This window comes from Sinocyclocheilus rhinocerous, unplaced genomic scaffold, assembly GCF_001515625.1.
Source record: "Sinocyclocheilus rhinocerous isolate Xijiao unplaced genomic scaffold, SAMN03320098_v1.1 scaffold860, whole genome shotgun sequence".
NCBI classification, from domain to species: Eukaryota; Metazoa; Chordata; class Actinopteri; order Cypriniformes; family Cyprinidae; genus Sinocyclocheilus; species Sinocyclocheilus rhinocerous.
The window spans coordinates 365,654-378,520 of NW_015638565.1; the positions used below are offsets into that span (position 1 = coordinate 365,654).

At 37.9% G+C, this 12,867-nt stretch overlaps 1 protein-coding gene across 5 annotated transcripts in view; it reads left to right on the top strand.

Annotated features, from left to right (window-relative positions):
* The window catches only part of LOC107749741 (annexin A6-like), a 17,478-nt gene extending 6,873 nt beyond the window's left edge, over window positions 1-10,605 (top strand). For 2 of the 5 annotated variants that reach the window (XM_016564888.1, XM_016564889.1), the window contains 17 exons: window positions 656-749; window positions 1,101-1,196; window positions 1,282-1,340; window positions 1,423-1,545; window positions 1,832-1,890; window positions 3,073-3,151; window positions 3,516-3,597; window positions 3,694-3,788; window positions 3,904-4,017; window positions 4,400-4,490; window positions 4,670-4,749; window positions 4,848-4,901; window positions 5,014-5,107; window positions 5,196-5,291; window positions 6,374-6,432; window positions 7,141-7,278; window positions 9,769-10,605. In XM_016564888.1, coding sequence (XP_016420374.1) covers window positions 656-749; window positions 1,101-1,196; window positions 1,282-1,340; window positions 1,423-1,545; window positions 1,832-1,890; window positions 3,073-3,151; window positions 3,516-3,597; window positions 3,694-3,788; window positions 3,904-4,017; window positions 4,400-4,490; window positions 4,670-4,749; window positions 4,848-4,901; window positions 5,014-5,107; window positions 5,196-5,291; window positions 6,374-6,432; window positions 7,141-7,278; window positions 9,769-9,828 — 1,473 coding nt within the window. In that variant the 3' untranslated portion in view covers window positions 9,829-10,605. Of the gene's footprint in view, window positions 1-655; window positions 750-1,100; window positions 1,197-1,281; window positions 1,341-1,422; window positions 1,546-1,831; window positions 1,891-3,072; window positions 3,152-3,515; window positions 3,598-3,693; window positions 3,789-3,903; window positions 4,018-4,399; window positions 4,491-4,669; window positions 4,750-4,847; window positions 4,902-5,013; window positions 5,108-5,195; window positions 5,292-6,373; window positions 6,433-7,140; window positions 7,279-7,387; window positions 7,560-9,768 lie in introns of all 5 variants that reach the window. The other 3 variants (XM_016564890.1, XM_016564891.1, XR_001641075.1) reach the window with 2 other exon arrangements.
* The last annotated feature ends 2,262 nt before the right edge of the window (window positions 10,606-12,867 follow it).

Below are 12,867 nucleotides of genomic sequence, written 5' to 3' on the forward strand. Positions count from 1 at the left end.
GGATTAATTACTGTGCTTTTTATACAGTAAGTTACTTGTCATTTGCTGCAGGTTAATTACTGTGCTTTTTATACAGTAAGTTACTTTTCACTTGCTGCCAGTTAATTACTGTGAGTTTCACAGTTAGTTTCTTACAGTGTAGCTATAAAATACAATCTGTTTCAAACAGATCACTCGATAAATTATACTACCTGTTCGCGCAGACAGGATACGTCATCAGAGCGTTCACGTATGCTGAGCAGACAGAGCGAGAATGGCAGGCAAACAACAACAACCTGACCTTCCTTCCTTCCTTGGTATTGTACTGTTACTAACTGTACTATAAAGTTTTCTCATTAGTAATGTTGTCTCTGGGCGTCTGGTCTGTGCGCGTTCATGCGTTCAGGAGGCGTGGCTTTGGACGGCGATTTGCAGGGAGGGTGGGACGTACGCTTTCAGTGCTATCAGGCTAAAGTTAGCATTTTCCAAGATGTCCTACTGCACCTTTAACTGAATATTCTATGCTTATATACGTATTTATTTGACTCTTTAGTGCATAAAGGATACAGGAAATCTATGCAGTATAATAACATACCCTACCATGCAACATAGCTAGTGTGTTTTTGACCTCCTGACTTGCATCTTGAAAGAATGATTGTGTGTAATCTCACTGTAGGACCTGTATGACGCAGGAGAGGCACAGTGGGGCACAGACGAGGCCAAATTCATCATGCTGCTGGGAAACCGAAGTGTGACCCATTTGCAGTTGGGTATGAGAACCACAGCCACACACTGGACACAGAGATTTCTGCTGACTAACACCCCTCCTCCACTACACAATCTCTCTTCTGTGTCTGTAACCCTCCTCACTGCACCGCCGATTAGATTTGACCATCAGGTTGCTGCTTTTAAAATCTGAAAGAGAGTGTGTAATGCAACAAACAAAACCATTGTGCAATGACCTAATTGTGATTATGCAAGATGCACCACTGTGCAATATCATGATTGTTAATGAATTTAGATTATTAATGGTTAAAATTCATTGCAATATTCGGATTACCCAATGTAACATGGATAAATTCTGTGTGACGTAACAGCAAATGTATGATTGTGCTTTTCAGTATTTGATGAATACCAGAATATTGCTGAGAAGTCCATTGAGGACAGTATTAAGAGTGAGCTCTCCGGAGACTTTGAAAGACTGATGTTGGCTGTTGGTAAGCTTTGGCACCATGCAATCAATACCTGAAAACTCACTGCTGCATTTTCTCTAAGATCTGCTTTTCTGTTTATCTCTCATAGTTCAGTGCATCAGAAGTAAGCCCATGTACTTCGCTAAACGCCTTTACAAATCCATGAAGGTAGTGTTACCTGTTATAATGAATTGTAATGGAGTAAAATTGCTTTTATCAATACATTGTCATTTTTCCCATCTGTCTACAGGGCCTGGGCACAGCTGATAACACTCTGATCCGCATTATGGTCTCCCGCTCTGAAATTGACATGCTGGACATCAGAGAGTGCTTCAGACTGCGCTATGAGAAATCTCTGTACAATATGATTCAGGTGCAAACACATCAGAATCCAGACTTTTCTTCATTCTCTCAGCGCGTTATGTGCATTACATTTATCATTGTTTGAAATAATTTCCAATAGTGAAGCTTTTCTCCTTGACCTTATAAATGCATTTGTCATTTGTTATGTAGTTACATAGGAAATATGGTTTATTTATGTGGTAGGTGCATTCTTACATTGATGGCTTATATTTTAAATGTAACCCACAGTGTACACATTGTGTGTGTTTGTAAATAAAATAGTAAACAATATATTCTGCCATGTGTTAACCCAACAGGATGATACATCTGGGGAGTACAAGCGCACCCTGCTGAACCTGTGTGGAGGAGATGATGAGTAAGCATTTTTAAGGGTCTTAAAGTGTGTCATTTTATTACATTTGAAAAATCCTAGCTTTATATGCAGAGATAACTATAAGTGAGTCATTCAAAGGCCGATTCCTCTTAAAAACTTAAAGGGATAGTTCACCCAAAAATGAAAATTAATTACGTACCCTCATGGCGAGCTCTTGGATTTCATCAAAAATATCTTAATTTGTGTTCTGAAGATGAATGAATGTCTTACGGGTTGGAACAACATGAGAGTGAGTAATTAATGACAGAATTTTCATTTTTGGGTGAACTATCCCTTTTAAGTAATTATTTTCTAAAATTGTATTTAATGATTTTAGTGGTGCAGGAATCAGAAACTTCACCTTTTAACTTTGAGTCTTGGCTTAAAGAGTCTTTAAATCAGTGTTGTAGTAACTATGAACATTCAGTAGAGAGAGCCATTGGTCCATCATTAACAGGACAACATATAGTATCCACAGTTTTGGATATTTAGAAACAAAACATGAGTTTCTATATATACTTTCTTTAAATGTTTTTTTAATGCACGCTACCGTTCAAAAGTTTGAGGTCAGTACATTTTTTTATGGTTTTCTTATGTTAGTCTCTTATGCTCACCAAGGCTACATTTATTTGATGAAACATACAGTAAAACAGTAATATTGTGAAATATTATTACAATTTGATTTTCTATTTGAATAGAAAATGTAATTTATACCTGGCACAGCTAAATTTTTAGCATCCATTACTCCAATCTTCAGTCTCGCATGACATCATTCTAATCTGCTGATTTAGTGCTCAAGAAACATTTCTTATTATTATCAATGTTGAAAACAGTTGTGCTGCTTAATATTTTTGTGGAAGCCCTGATAAATTTTTTTAGGATTCTTTGATGAATAGAAAGTTCAAAAGAACAGCAATAATTTTAAATAGAAATCTTTTGTAACATTATAAATGTATTTTTTGATCAATTTAATGCATCCTTGCTGACCCCAAACTTTCAAACAGTGGTGTATTTATATACTGTATCTCCATAACATACTTTATTATATCATTTAGATGTTCTTGCAGATTTCAGTAAACCAGGGCCAGAGATCAAGAATTGAAGCTATTTTATTTTTGTCAAGCCCTCAATCCACACATTGTTATTTTGTCAGCACAAAAGGCTAAAGAGCTGTTTGTTTCTCAGTATTGCAGGGGAGTTCTTCCCAGAGGCTGCACAGATTGCCTACAAGATGTGGGAAATCAGCGCCATGACCAAAGTCCAGGTTGGAGACCCCCACGTTTTCTCTCAGCGGCATGCATCGTATTACTCTCTGCTCCGGCCAAGCTAGAGTTGATAACTGTGTCATGCACACTAAACATACAGCGGAGCTTTTGTCTGTGCACAGATAGCATCTGAATGCCACTCGGTTTACTAATCAGAGTCTTGATTTGCTGCCAGTTCCTGTGACACTTTTCCAGTCACTCCATCCCACAGATCTCAGTGTGTCCGTATGTGTGCTTGTGCTGCTGATGTGATGTTGCTGTTAATCAGTTTTACAAATATGCACTGATAGATCAATGTTAAAGAGTGTGCCTGTCTTTTTTAATTTGTAAGTGTATCATTTTGTCTTTCCTATCCATCACTAGTTAAGAGGAACTGTGCGACCATATCAAAATTTTGACCCTGCAAGTGATGCTCAAGCTTTGAGAAAAGCAATGAAGGGATTTGGTGCGTAAAAACACAGTATGTTATGGTTAATAGAATGCATTAACCAAAGATACTAAGAACTGCAAATATAATATATGATTTCCTGTTATTTTTCAGGAACTGATGAAGATACTATTATTGACATTGTGACGCACAGGAGCAATGCACAGAGACAGGAGATCAGACAGACCTTTAAATCTCTTTTGGGACGGGTACGACACAGTCCTGCCTAGTTTTGTTCCCAGTTGAACAGAATGCATTACTGTGGTTACAGTAAATGTGTATGCATTTGGTATTTTGCTGATTTATAAAGTTGTTTTCCATCAGGAGCTCATGGCTGACCTAAAATCAGAACTGTCCAAAAACCTCGAAAGACTCATCCTGGGTCTCATGATGACTCCAGCAGAGTTTGACGCTAAGATGATGAAGAAAGCCATGGAGGTACAGAGATTAAAATTGTAACGGCACCAAATTGTAATGGAACCAAACAGAAATCTTATTTGAGTCATAGAAAAGGCTGTTTCATCATTTAAGCAGATCGACCTGCTTTTGCTATTAACCTCTGTGCTCGTTTGTTCACTGGGGGTCAGTGACCTGTCCAAACAAGAGCAGAGGTGATAGTCTCTTTTTACAAGGACTGTTTGCTTTCATGTTGAGTTTCACTGGGTTAGTAAAGAAATGAAGTTAAAAGCAATATTTTAGTGATATGCATATGAGTTTACACATAATAATCTAAAGCAATTTGGTATGAAATACCATGTTTATGCTTAAATAGATGCTTGTTAATGCTTAAATAGATTAATTACATTTTTTTTTTAAATAGGGCGCAGGAACCGATGAACATTCATTGATTGAGATCCTGGTCACCAGGAGCAACCAGGAGATTCAGGAGATGTGTTCTGCCTATCAGAATGGTAAATAAAAACCTTGCTGTATATTTAATAATGCATTGTCCAGCAGGCGGCGCCATTTATCTAGGCTAATCAGAGAAAAAAATCTGTGTAATGGGGCATTTACTACAATTTGAAGAATCATTTATTTACAGATCTCTGTATCACTGTCTACCCATATATATTAATTTTCCTTTGCATAGCCTATAAAAAAAGTTTGGAGGATGCCATCGCATCAGATACATCTGGGCAATTCAAACGGATCCTGATATCTTTGGCACAGGTACATCTACACAGTTCTTGCATCCAAACACTGACTCACAGTTCATACTTTGTGCTTTATAAACTCATATTTTACTTTAATCTGATGGTGTTTGTCAGGGAGCCCGTGAGGAGGGTCCAGTAGACATGGCCAGGGCCTTGGAAGATGCCCAAGTAAGTGTGAAAAACGTATAAAACACTATGTCAACCGTTGTCTTTTGTTTACCAAGTATAAAGGAAATGCCAGAGAATTATCATAAGATTTAGTTTTTCTCTACAATGTAAGGTGCTGGCAGATGCATGCAATGCAGACTCCGGTGACATGGAGGACAAGTTCATGAGCATTCTGTGCACGAGGAGTTTTCCTCACCTGAGGAGAGGTAATGCAGACACATGTTTGCTACTGGTACACGTGCTAATACATGTTTTCATGAACGCTCCAGCCAACATTCACTATATCTCCTCCAGTGTTCCAGGAATTTGTGAGGTGCAGCAACAAAGATTTCGAACAGATCATAAAGAAGGAGATGTCAGGAGACTTTAAAAATGCCATGTTTGCTATTGGTAAGAACTTGGTTTGGACAATGACCAAGCATCAGGAAAAAAAAATGCTTATTTTATTTTATGACAAATTACTTTGAATTTGATTTTTTTTAATAATACAGGGGTCATATCATCATGAAATCAGAAATGAATTTGAGTTCAGCATACTATCAAAATTAGTTGTGATTGAATGATGAATTAAATTAAAATAATACATTTTATTAAGTTTTAGTCCATTTTGTGATGTGCTTTTATCATTTTTATATTTTTTATAGTTCTATTAGCTTTAATTTGTTTTTATTTCAGTTTTAGTAGTTTTTATAATTCATTAAACTTTAAATTAAAACATTTCAGTTCGTTTTTAGATTATTAATTGAAGTCATCTAAAATGTTCTAATATTGAAGTTATCTAATATTTAATCATTTTCATCTAATATTTATATTTAAATTTATTTTAGCTTTATTTCAATTAACAAAACACATTTTTTTAAGTTGTAGATTTAGTTTTAGTTAACAATAACAACACTTTGTCAGGGTAACAAATTTAATTTATATTTAATTTAATATTTAATTTAAGGCTGTGAGTGATAAAAGTACAGTTCATTCAATGGACTGTACTGTTGTTTAACAACATACCAATTGTTCAGCTGAAGAAACATCTTTCTGAAAAAAAAAAACTTTCAGTAGACAAAAACACCATAAAACAGTTTTGAAAGTTGTGAAAACTACATGAGGACCTTTATACAGTGTGTTCCTCTGTAAAGACTGTAAGTCTATCCTTCACAGCCTTGTTTTCATCCGCATTACATTCAATATGGTGTCTAACCTGATTAAGGTTTATAACAAAGCTGCAGACATTGTATACATGCAGTAAAACTGCTACTCATTTTATATGCGAAGAGGTCATCTTAAAGTCTTAAAATTAAATGATGACTCTATTTTCTAACACAAAATCTTGACTAACGTTATAAGGTGTGTATGATATGACTCCTTTAACAATTACATTAGCAAGCAGTGACATTTCTGATCACGTTTTACATACAAAAAGATCATATGACTCCATTCATCTTAAAAAATAGCAATTACACATGTATATTTTCCAGTGCGGAGTGTGAAGAATCAGCCATCCTACTTTGCTGACCGATTGTACAAAGCCATGAAGGTAAAAGTGCATTGTTATGTAATACACTTTCCTCAACATCTGTCTGTGAGCAGGAGGAACAATCTCAAACAGCTGATTTAGGCCAAGAACATGGCATCAGTCAACTCAACGTGCCCATAGAACAAGAAAAAATCACAACTCCGGTTTCTTTAATATCTTAATTTTTTCTCTTAGACAGCAATGATATGAAAGTGAGAGCAAATGAAGGTTTTTGTCACACACATTTCAATAATGTCTCACACTCTGCTCAGATTTGATATGATACAAGCAAAAGTCAGAGATCTCAAGAGTTTTCATCCTACTCTGACTCCTACTGTCTCATAAGAACAATCTGAGTTGATACTGAAATAAAACATAACTGAAGACTCAAATAAGCTCCTTAGCTGATCTCTGAGCAAAATCTTTACTCTGAGTGATGAATTACAGACACTGATTAAAATCATGCTTTACTGAGCAAGTCGCTCACTATGAACTGAAACTTGATTTATGGTCTTAGTTTTTGTGGGCTGAACACACTTATGTAAAGCAACAGTCATGCAGAGCTCATCTGATGACGGCATATTTAAGCCAGCAATGGTTCTCAGGCTTGATTATGAGTCACAGGCCCAGTGATGAGCATCTGCACTATTGCTGATGCTTTGCTTCATAAGCATCGCACAGATCAGCAGTCAGGCCAGAGTTTCCTAAGCGCTGTGACTTTCCCTGCAGGGCCTGGGAACGGACGACAGGGCTCTTATCCGTATCATGGTGTCCCGCTCTGAGATTGACCTCTTCAACATCCGCAAAGAGTTCAAAGAAACCCATGACGCCACTTTGCATGAATTCATCCAGGTAGAAACGCTTGTTGTAAGTTGTGTGTTCCTTCTCATACATCCTGCATGCATTTGTGCATGTGTTACTGGTGCGATCAGACGAAAAGAGAGTTGTGTAGATATTGTGTTTTGTCTTACTGTAGGTGTTGCACATCCTCTTTTGGTTAAGTCGAGGGGAACAGAGTGTTTGACAGGTTCCTGTGGTGTACTCGCTCGACTCAGCTGTTTAGGAATTTCCCCAGCATGCTTGACTTCCTCTCAGTGTGCTGATTCTGATTGGTGGAGAGAAAGGAGACAGGAAGTGTTCAGTAACAGGTCTATACTGGCTCTGTAGTCAAAACTCCCTTTAGAGATCAATAACAACAATAAATTATAAATTTTATGCCGTTTTGGGCTTATTTTGCTATTAGTTGGGCCAGTAGGCAAATAAACCAACTGCAAAACAAGCTAATGCATAATTTAAATTCAAATCATATATATATCTATATATATATACAGTGGGTACGGAAAGTATTCAGACCCCCTTAAATTTTTCACTCTTTGTTATATTGCAGCCATTTGCTAAAATCATTGAAGTTAATTTTTTTTCCTCATTAATGTACACACAGCACCCCATATTGACAGAAAAACACAGAATTGTTGACATTTTTGCAAATTTATTAAAAAAGAAAAACTGAAAAATGCTCAGTATTTAGTAGAAGCACCCTCTTGATCTAATACAGCCATGAGTCTTTTTGGGAAAGACGCAACAAGTTTTTCACACCTGGATTTGGCGATCCTCTGCCATTCCTCCTTGCAGATCCTCTCCAGTTCTGTCAGGTTGGACGGTAAACGTTGGTGGACAGCCATTTTTAGGTCTCTCCAGAGATGCTCAATTGGGTTTAAGTCAGGGATCTGGCTGGGCCATTCAAGAACAGTCACAGAGTCGTTGTGAAGCCACTCCTTCGTTATTTTAGCTGTGTGCTTAGGGTCATTGTCTTGTTGGAAGGTAAACCTTAGTTCCAGTCTGAGGTCCTGAGCACTCTGGAGAAGGTTTTCGTCCAGGATATCCCTGTACTTGGCCGCATTCATCTTTCCCTCGATTGCAACCAGTCGTCCTGTCCCTGCAGCTGAAAAACACCCCCACAGCATGATGCTGCCACCACCATGCTTCACTGTTGGGACTGTATTGGACAGGTGCCTGGTTTTCTCCACACATACCGCTTAGAATTAAAGCCAAAAAGTTCTATCTTGGTCTCATCAGACCAGAGAATCTTATTTCTCACCATCTTGGAGTCCTTCAGGTGTTTTTTTAGCAAACTCCATGCGGGCTTTCATGTGTCTTGAACTGAGGAGAGGCTTCCGTCGGGCCACTCTGCCATAAAGCCCCGACTGGTGGAGGGCTGCAGTGATGGTTGACTTTCTACAACTTTCTCCCATCTCCCGACTGCATCTCTGGAGCTCAGCCACAGTGATCTTTGGGTTCTTCTTTACCTCTCTCACCAAGGCTCTTCTCCCCCGATAGCTCAGTTTGGCCAGACGGCCAGCTCTAGGAAGGGTTCTGGTCATCCCAAACGTCTTCCATTTAAGGATTATGGAGGCCACCGTGCTCTTAGGAACCTTAAGTGCAGCAGAAATTTTTTTGTAACCTTGGCCAGATCTGTGCCTTGCCACAATTCTGTCTCTGAGCTCTTCAGGCAATTCCTTTGACCTCATGATTCTCATTTGCTCTGACATGCACTGTGAGCTGTAAGGTCTTATATAGACAGGTGTGTGGCTTTCCTAATCAAGTCCAATCAGTATAATCAAACACAGCTGGACTCAAACGAAGGTGTAGAACCATCTCAAGGATGATCAGAACAAATGGACAGCACCTGAGTTAAATATATGAGTGTCACAGCAAAGGGTCTGAATACTTAGGACCATGTGATATTTCAGTTTTTCATTTTTAATAAATCTGCAAAAATGTCAACAAATCTGTGTTTTTCTGTCAATATGGGGTGCTGTGTGTACATTAATGAGGAAAAAAAATGAACTTAAATGATTTTAGCAAATGGCTGCAATACAACAAAGAGTGAAAAATTTAAGGGGGTCTGAATACTTTCCGTACCCACTGTATATATATATATATTAAAAAAATAACAGCATGATTTATTTTTAGATGCTTGCAGATAAAGCATGCTGAGAACAAGTCTGTGTGTGTGTTTTTAAGGTGTGTGTCAAAAGATTTATTGTTTTGTAGAATTGTGTGGTTTCATAGCATTCTCATTCGCATTTTCAAGCATTATTTCCATGGAAATGCACTTTAGTCTATGAAGGAAGGAAAGTGATCTGTTGATCTCACTGCTCGTACAGTTATTATGAAAGTTTATACAAAATGCTCTGTAATTACGTAATGCAGTGAATTTCATAATGGCTTAATATCATTATGCAACACCAAACTTCCACTGATATGATTACGATGTACGTTCACCAAGTTATTGGTTATGTTTTTATGCTTTATTCCAAAATGTTTGGTCTCACCAAATCATATAATTTTTTTCAGGGTGACACATCAGGAGATTATCGTAAAACCCTTTTGATTATCTGTGGAGGTGAGGATTAGAACACTGTCCGTTGTCCTGGATCTGTCACATGATCTTCATGTCTAGTAACCAGTGCACTGTGTTCCCATTTGTTGTTTGGGAGATGCTAGTCAACATACAGTCTTTGTGCCCTCTGCTGCTGCTGCCATGCCTATGCCAAAGCTAATGAGTAATGACCTATGCAGAAGCCACACCTTGTCCTATTTTTTGAAGTCGTGCACTAAACACATTTTTTTTAGAGTTAAAAGCACTTTTTATGGTGTTACCGTACTACTAGTGCTTTATTTGTTACCCAACATCCTGTTTAAATTGATCACCCCAGAAATAAAAGACGTGATCGTGTTTCAGTTTGTGTTGTTAAATGGTCACCAATGTTGTTGTTTTTTAATACCAAAAGTTGCTTCAAATCTAGTACAAAATGTGGTGATATGCTTCTGAACACAGTACCAAAATTGTTTATCATACAAAAGTCAACAAATAAAATGAATTACTATAGGTGCGGTCACAATTTATGTTGCTCAGCGAGTTTTCATAGGTGAAATCCAGTCATTTCACATGATTTGGAATTTCGGTTCAGGGTAAAATATTCCCACACGCAGATTTTGCAACAGGTTTAAGTTGGTCACACAGATTACACTGTTGACAATAGACAATGGACCTTGTAACCACACCTTACGTATTTTCATGAATTGCATAGGTTCATCGATTTGCACAATTATTATTATGATATACTCTATAGGCTGAATAGGAAAACTGACAATTTATTTTTTTAAGACCCATTCACTCCATGGATGATAACTATAACAATAAAGATGTAGTTTTAAAAATTGTTCTGAATTTTAAAAGAATAAAGTTGAGTCCACACCACAACTATAATGATAACGGCACAGAGGAAAGAAATTGTTGGAATCACTTTCAAAATAATTTTTCTCCCCAGCTGATGAACACTAAAAACTTTGACAGCCAATCAGAATCTATCCTGCTTTCTCGAACATTTAATGCAACGGAACGTTGTGGACACTAATTTAGTTAACGTTATAGTTATCGTTTTTGGTGTGAACAGGCATTTAAAGGCAGAGTATAAGCGATTTCTGGTAGCCAATGTTGATATTTGAAATCACCAAAACAAACACGCCCCTACCCCAAAAGGGTCTTGCCCCTATTTTGATAGCTCCGCCCCACATATACGTACGAACCCAGGCAACGATTAGTTCTGTGAAACAAAGCAAAACCAATGTTACACCGTGTCTACACCGGACGCGAGCGGCGCGGCGCATATACATACGCAACCCAGGGAACGATTAGTTCTGTGAAACAAAGCAAAACCAATGTTACACCGTGTCTACGGATGTGAGCGGCGCGGCGCAACAAATCCCGACAGAAAACTGCTGCCGGGTTCTATTTATGACGTGCTGACACACATTTCAAATGGTTTTCAACGGTCGTTTGATCGTGTCCAGTGTAGGCAGACTTTAGCTGTTGTAGACACGGTGTTACTCACCTATTGAGAAGAAACAAAGCAACCTCGGCGTCCGATCGCAGGCCTCCGCTCCTTGAGTTCTCTGGAAAGCTGATCCGATATTTACATGGGTCCTACTTCTTGCCTTATCGTTCTGCAGACGTTTTCCTCTTTTGTTTTTTTATCTGCCATCTCTATCTTTCTGTCGCTCGGCTCGGCTAATGTCCGTCCCATGCACTGAAAGCTCTCTCCTCCACATCACGAGTAGACACGCCCCTTATTGCTGATTGGCTACAAGTTTGTTTTGCTATTCGGCCCGAATCAGTTTTCTAAAGTGTTTTTGAAAAATCACATACCCTGCCTTTAATGATGTAGCAGCCAATATTTCCCAAAACAAATTGTTGTTAGCTCAGATCAAGTTTATGCCCACTTAAGGAAAAATCTTAATTTTATGTAGAATGGGTCATGTATTCTTTTATTCTGTGTAGTTAGTGCAGGTGACAAATTAATTTTCCGTTGACAACAGAAGATACAGGAAAAACTTTTCCTACTTTTTAAAAGCTGGACAGTTTTGCTCTTCTACCTGTGCTTAATTATGTAAGTAGTTGCATTTAATTATTTGCATTTGACATAGATTTTCTACTGATGTTCGTGACCCTTTGATCCAAAAAAATGGAAACCACTGGCCTAAAACATCAAGTATTTCTTTCAGCAGAGGATGTTTTTCACGTCCTTATTTTCATTAGTGGCCTGAATAGCTGATTCACCCAGATCAGTCATTAACTTTATTTACATTACAGACGCAGCACATTAGGAAATTCCCTCCTGTTGTAATCTATGTAACTCTGTTCTTAATAGGAAATATCTGGTAATAAATTGCAGATGGTAAATGTGATATTTGATGTTCGGTAGATTTTATTTACTTTTCAAAAGATAAATCATGCATTATGATGTTGATTAAAAAAGTAAAATTATGTTCTAAAAATGAAGAGAAAATACAGGGCTTGATACATACTTGCTGAACCCTAGTGCCTGCCCTAAATACATTGCATTTATTGGATTTCTCGATGCACATCACACCTTAATTACACATCATGTGCCATTTTCGAGAGATTTTTTTTTTTTTTTTTAAATTGAACTTCAATGCATTTTCTGTTCTCTTGGGCTTCGAACCAGTTTCAAGAGAGGTTTCCCAGTTAGCAGACAGCAACAGTATTGTCATCTGCTGATTTCAGGGTGTGAGTAGAGGCATTGATGGGCCTTTTCCCGTACAACAGCCTTCCTATGTCAAAAATGAGCCTTCAAACCATCAATTCATTATACTCTTGTCTGCATCTATGTGTATATGTGCGTGCACGCATGTGTTTGTGTGTGTGTGTGCAGACATGTCTTTGTGTGAGTGCAGCTGTTGTCAGGCCATCTTTAGTTAAAAGAGGAAAGAAGAAAAAAGCTTGTGGGGCTAGAGGAAATCCCCTGCAAGTAGACCAACATCCCAGTCACCATCGATGATGTCTGCAATAGCAATAACATTGTTAAATTCAGAACAAAACATCAAATGCATGATCATAATGACATTTTCGACTGTGTGTGAACAGTTGCA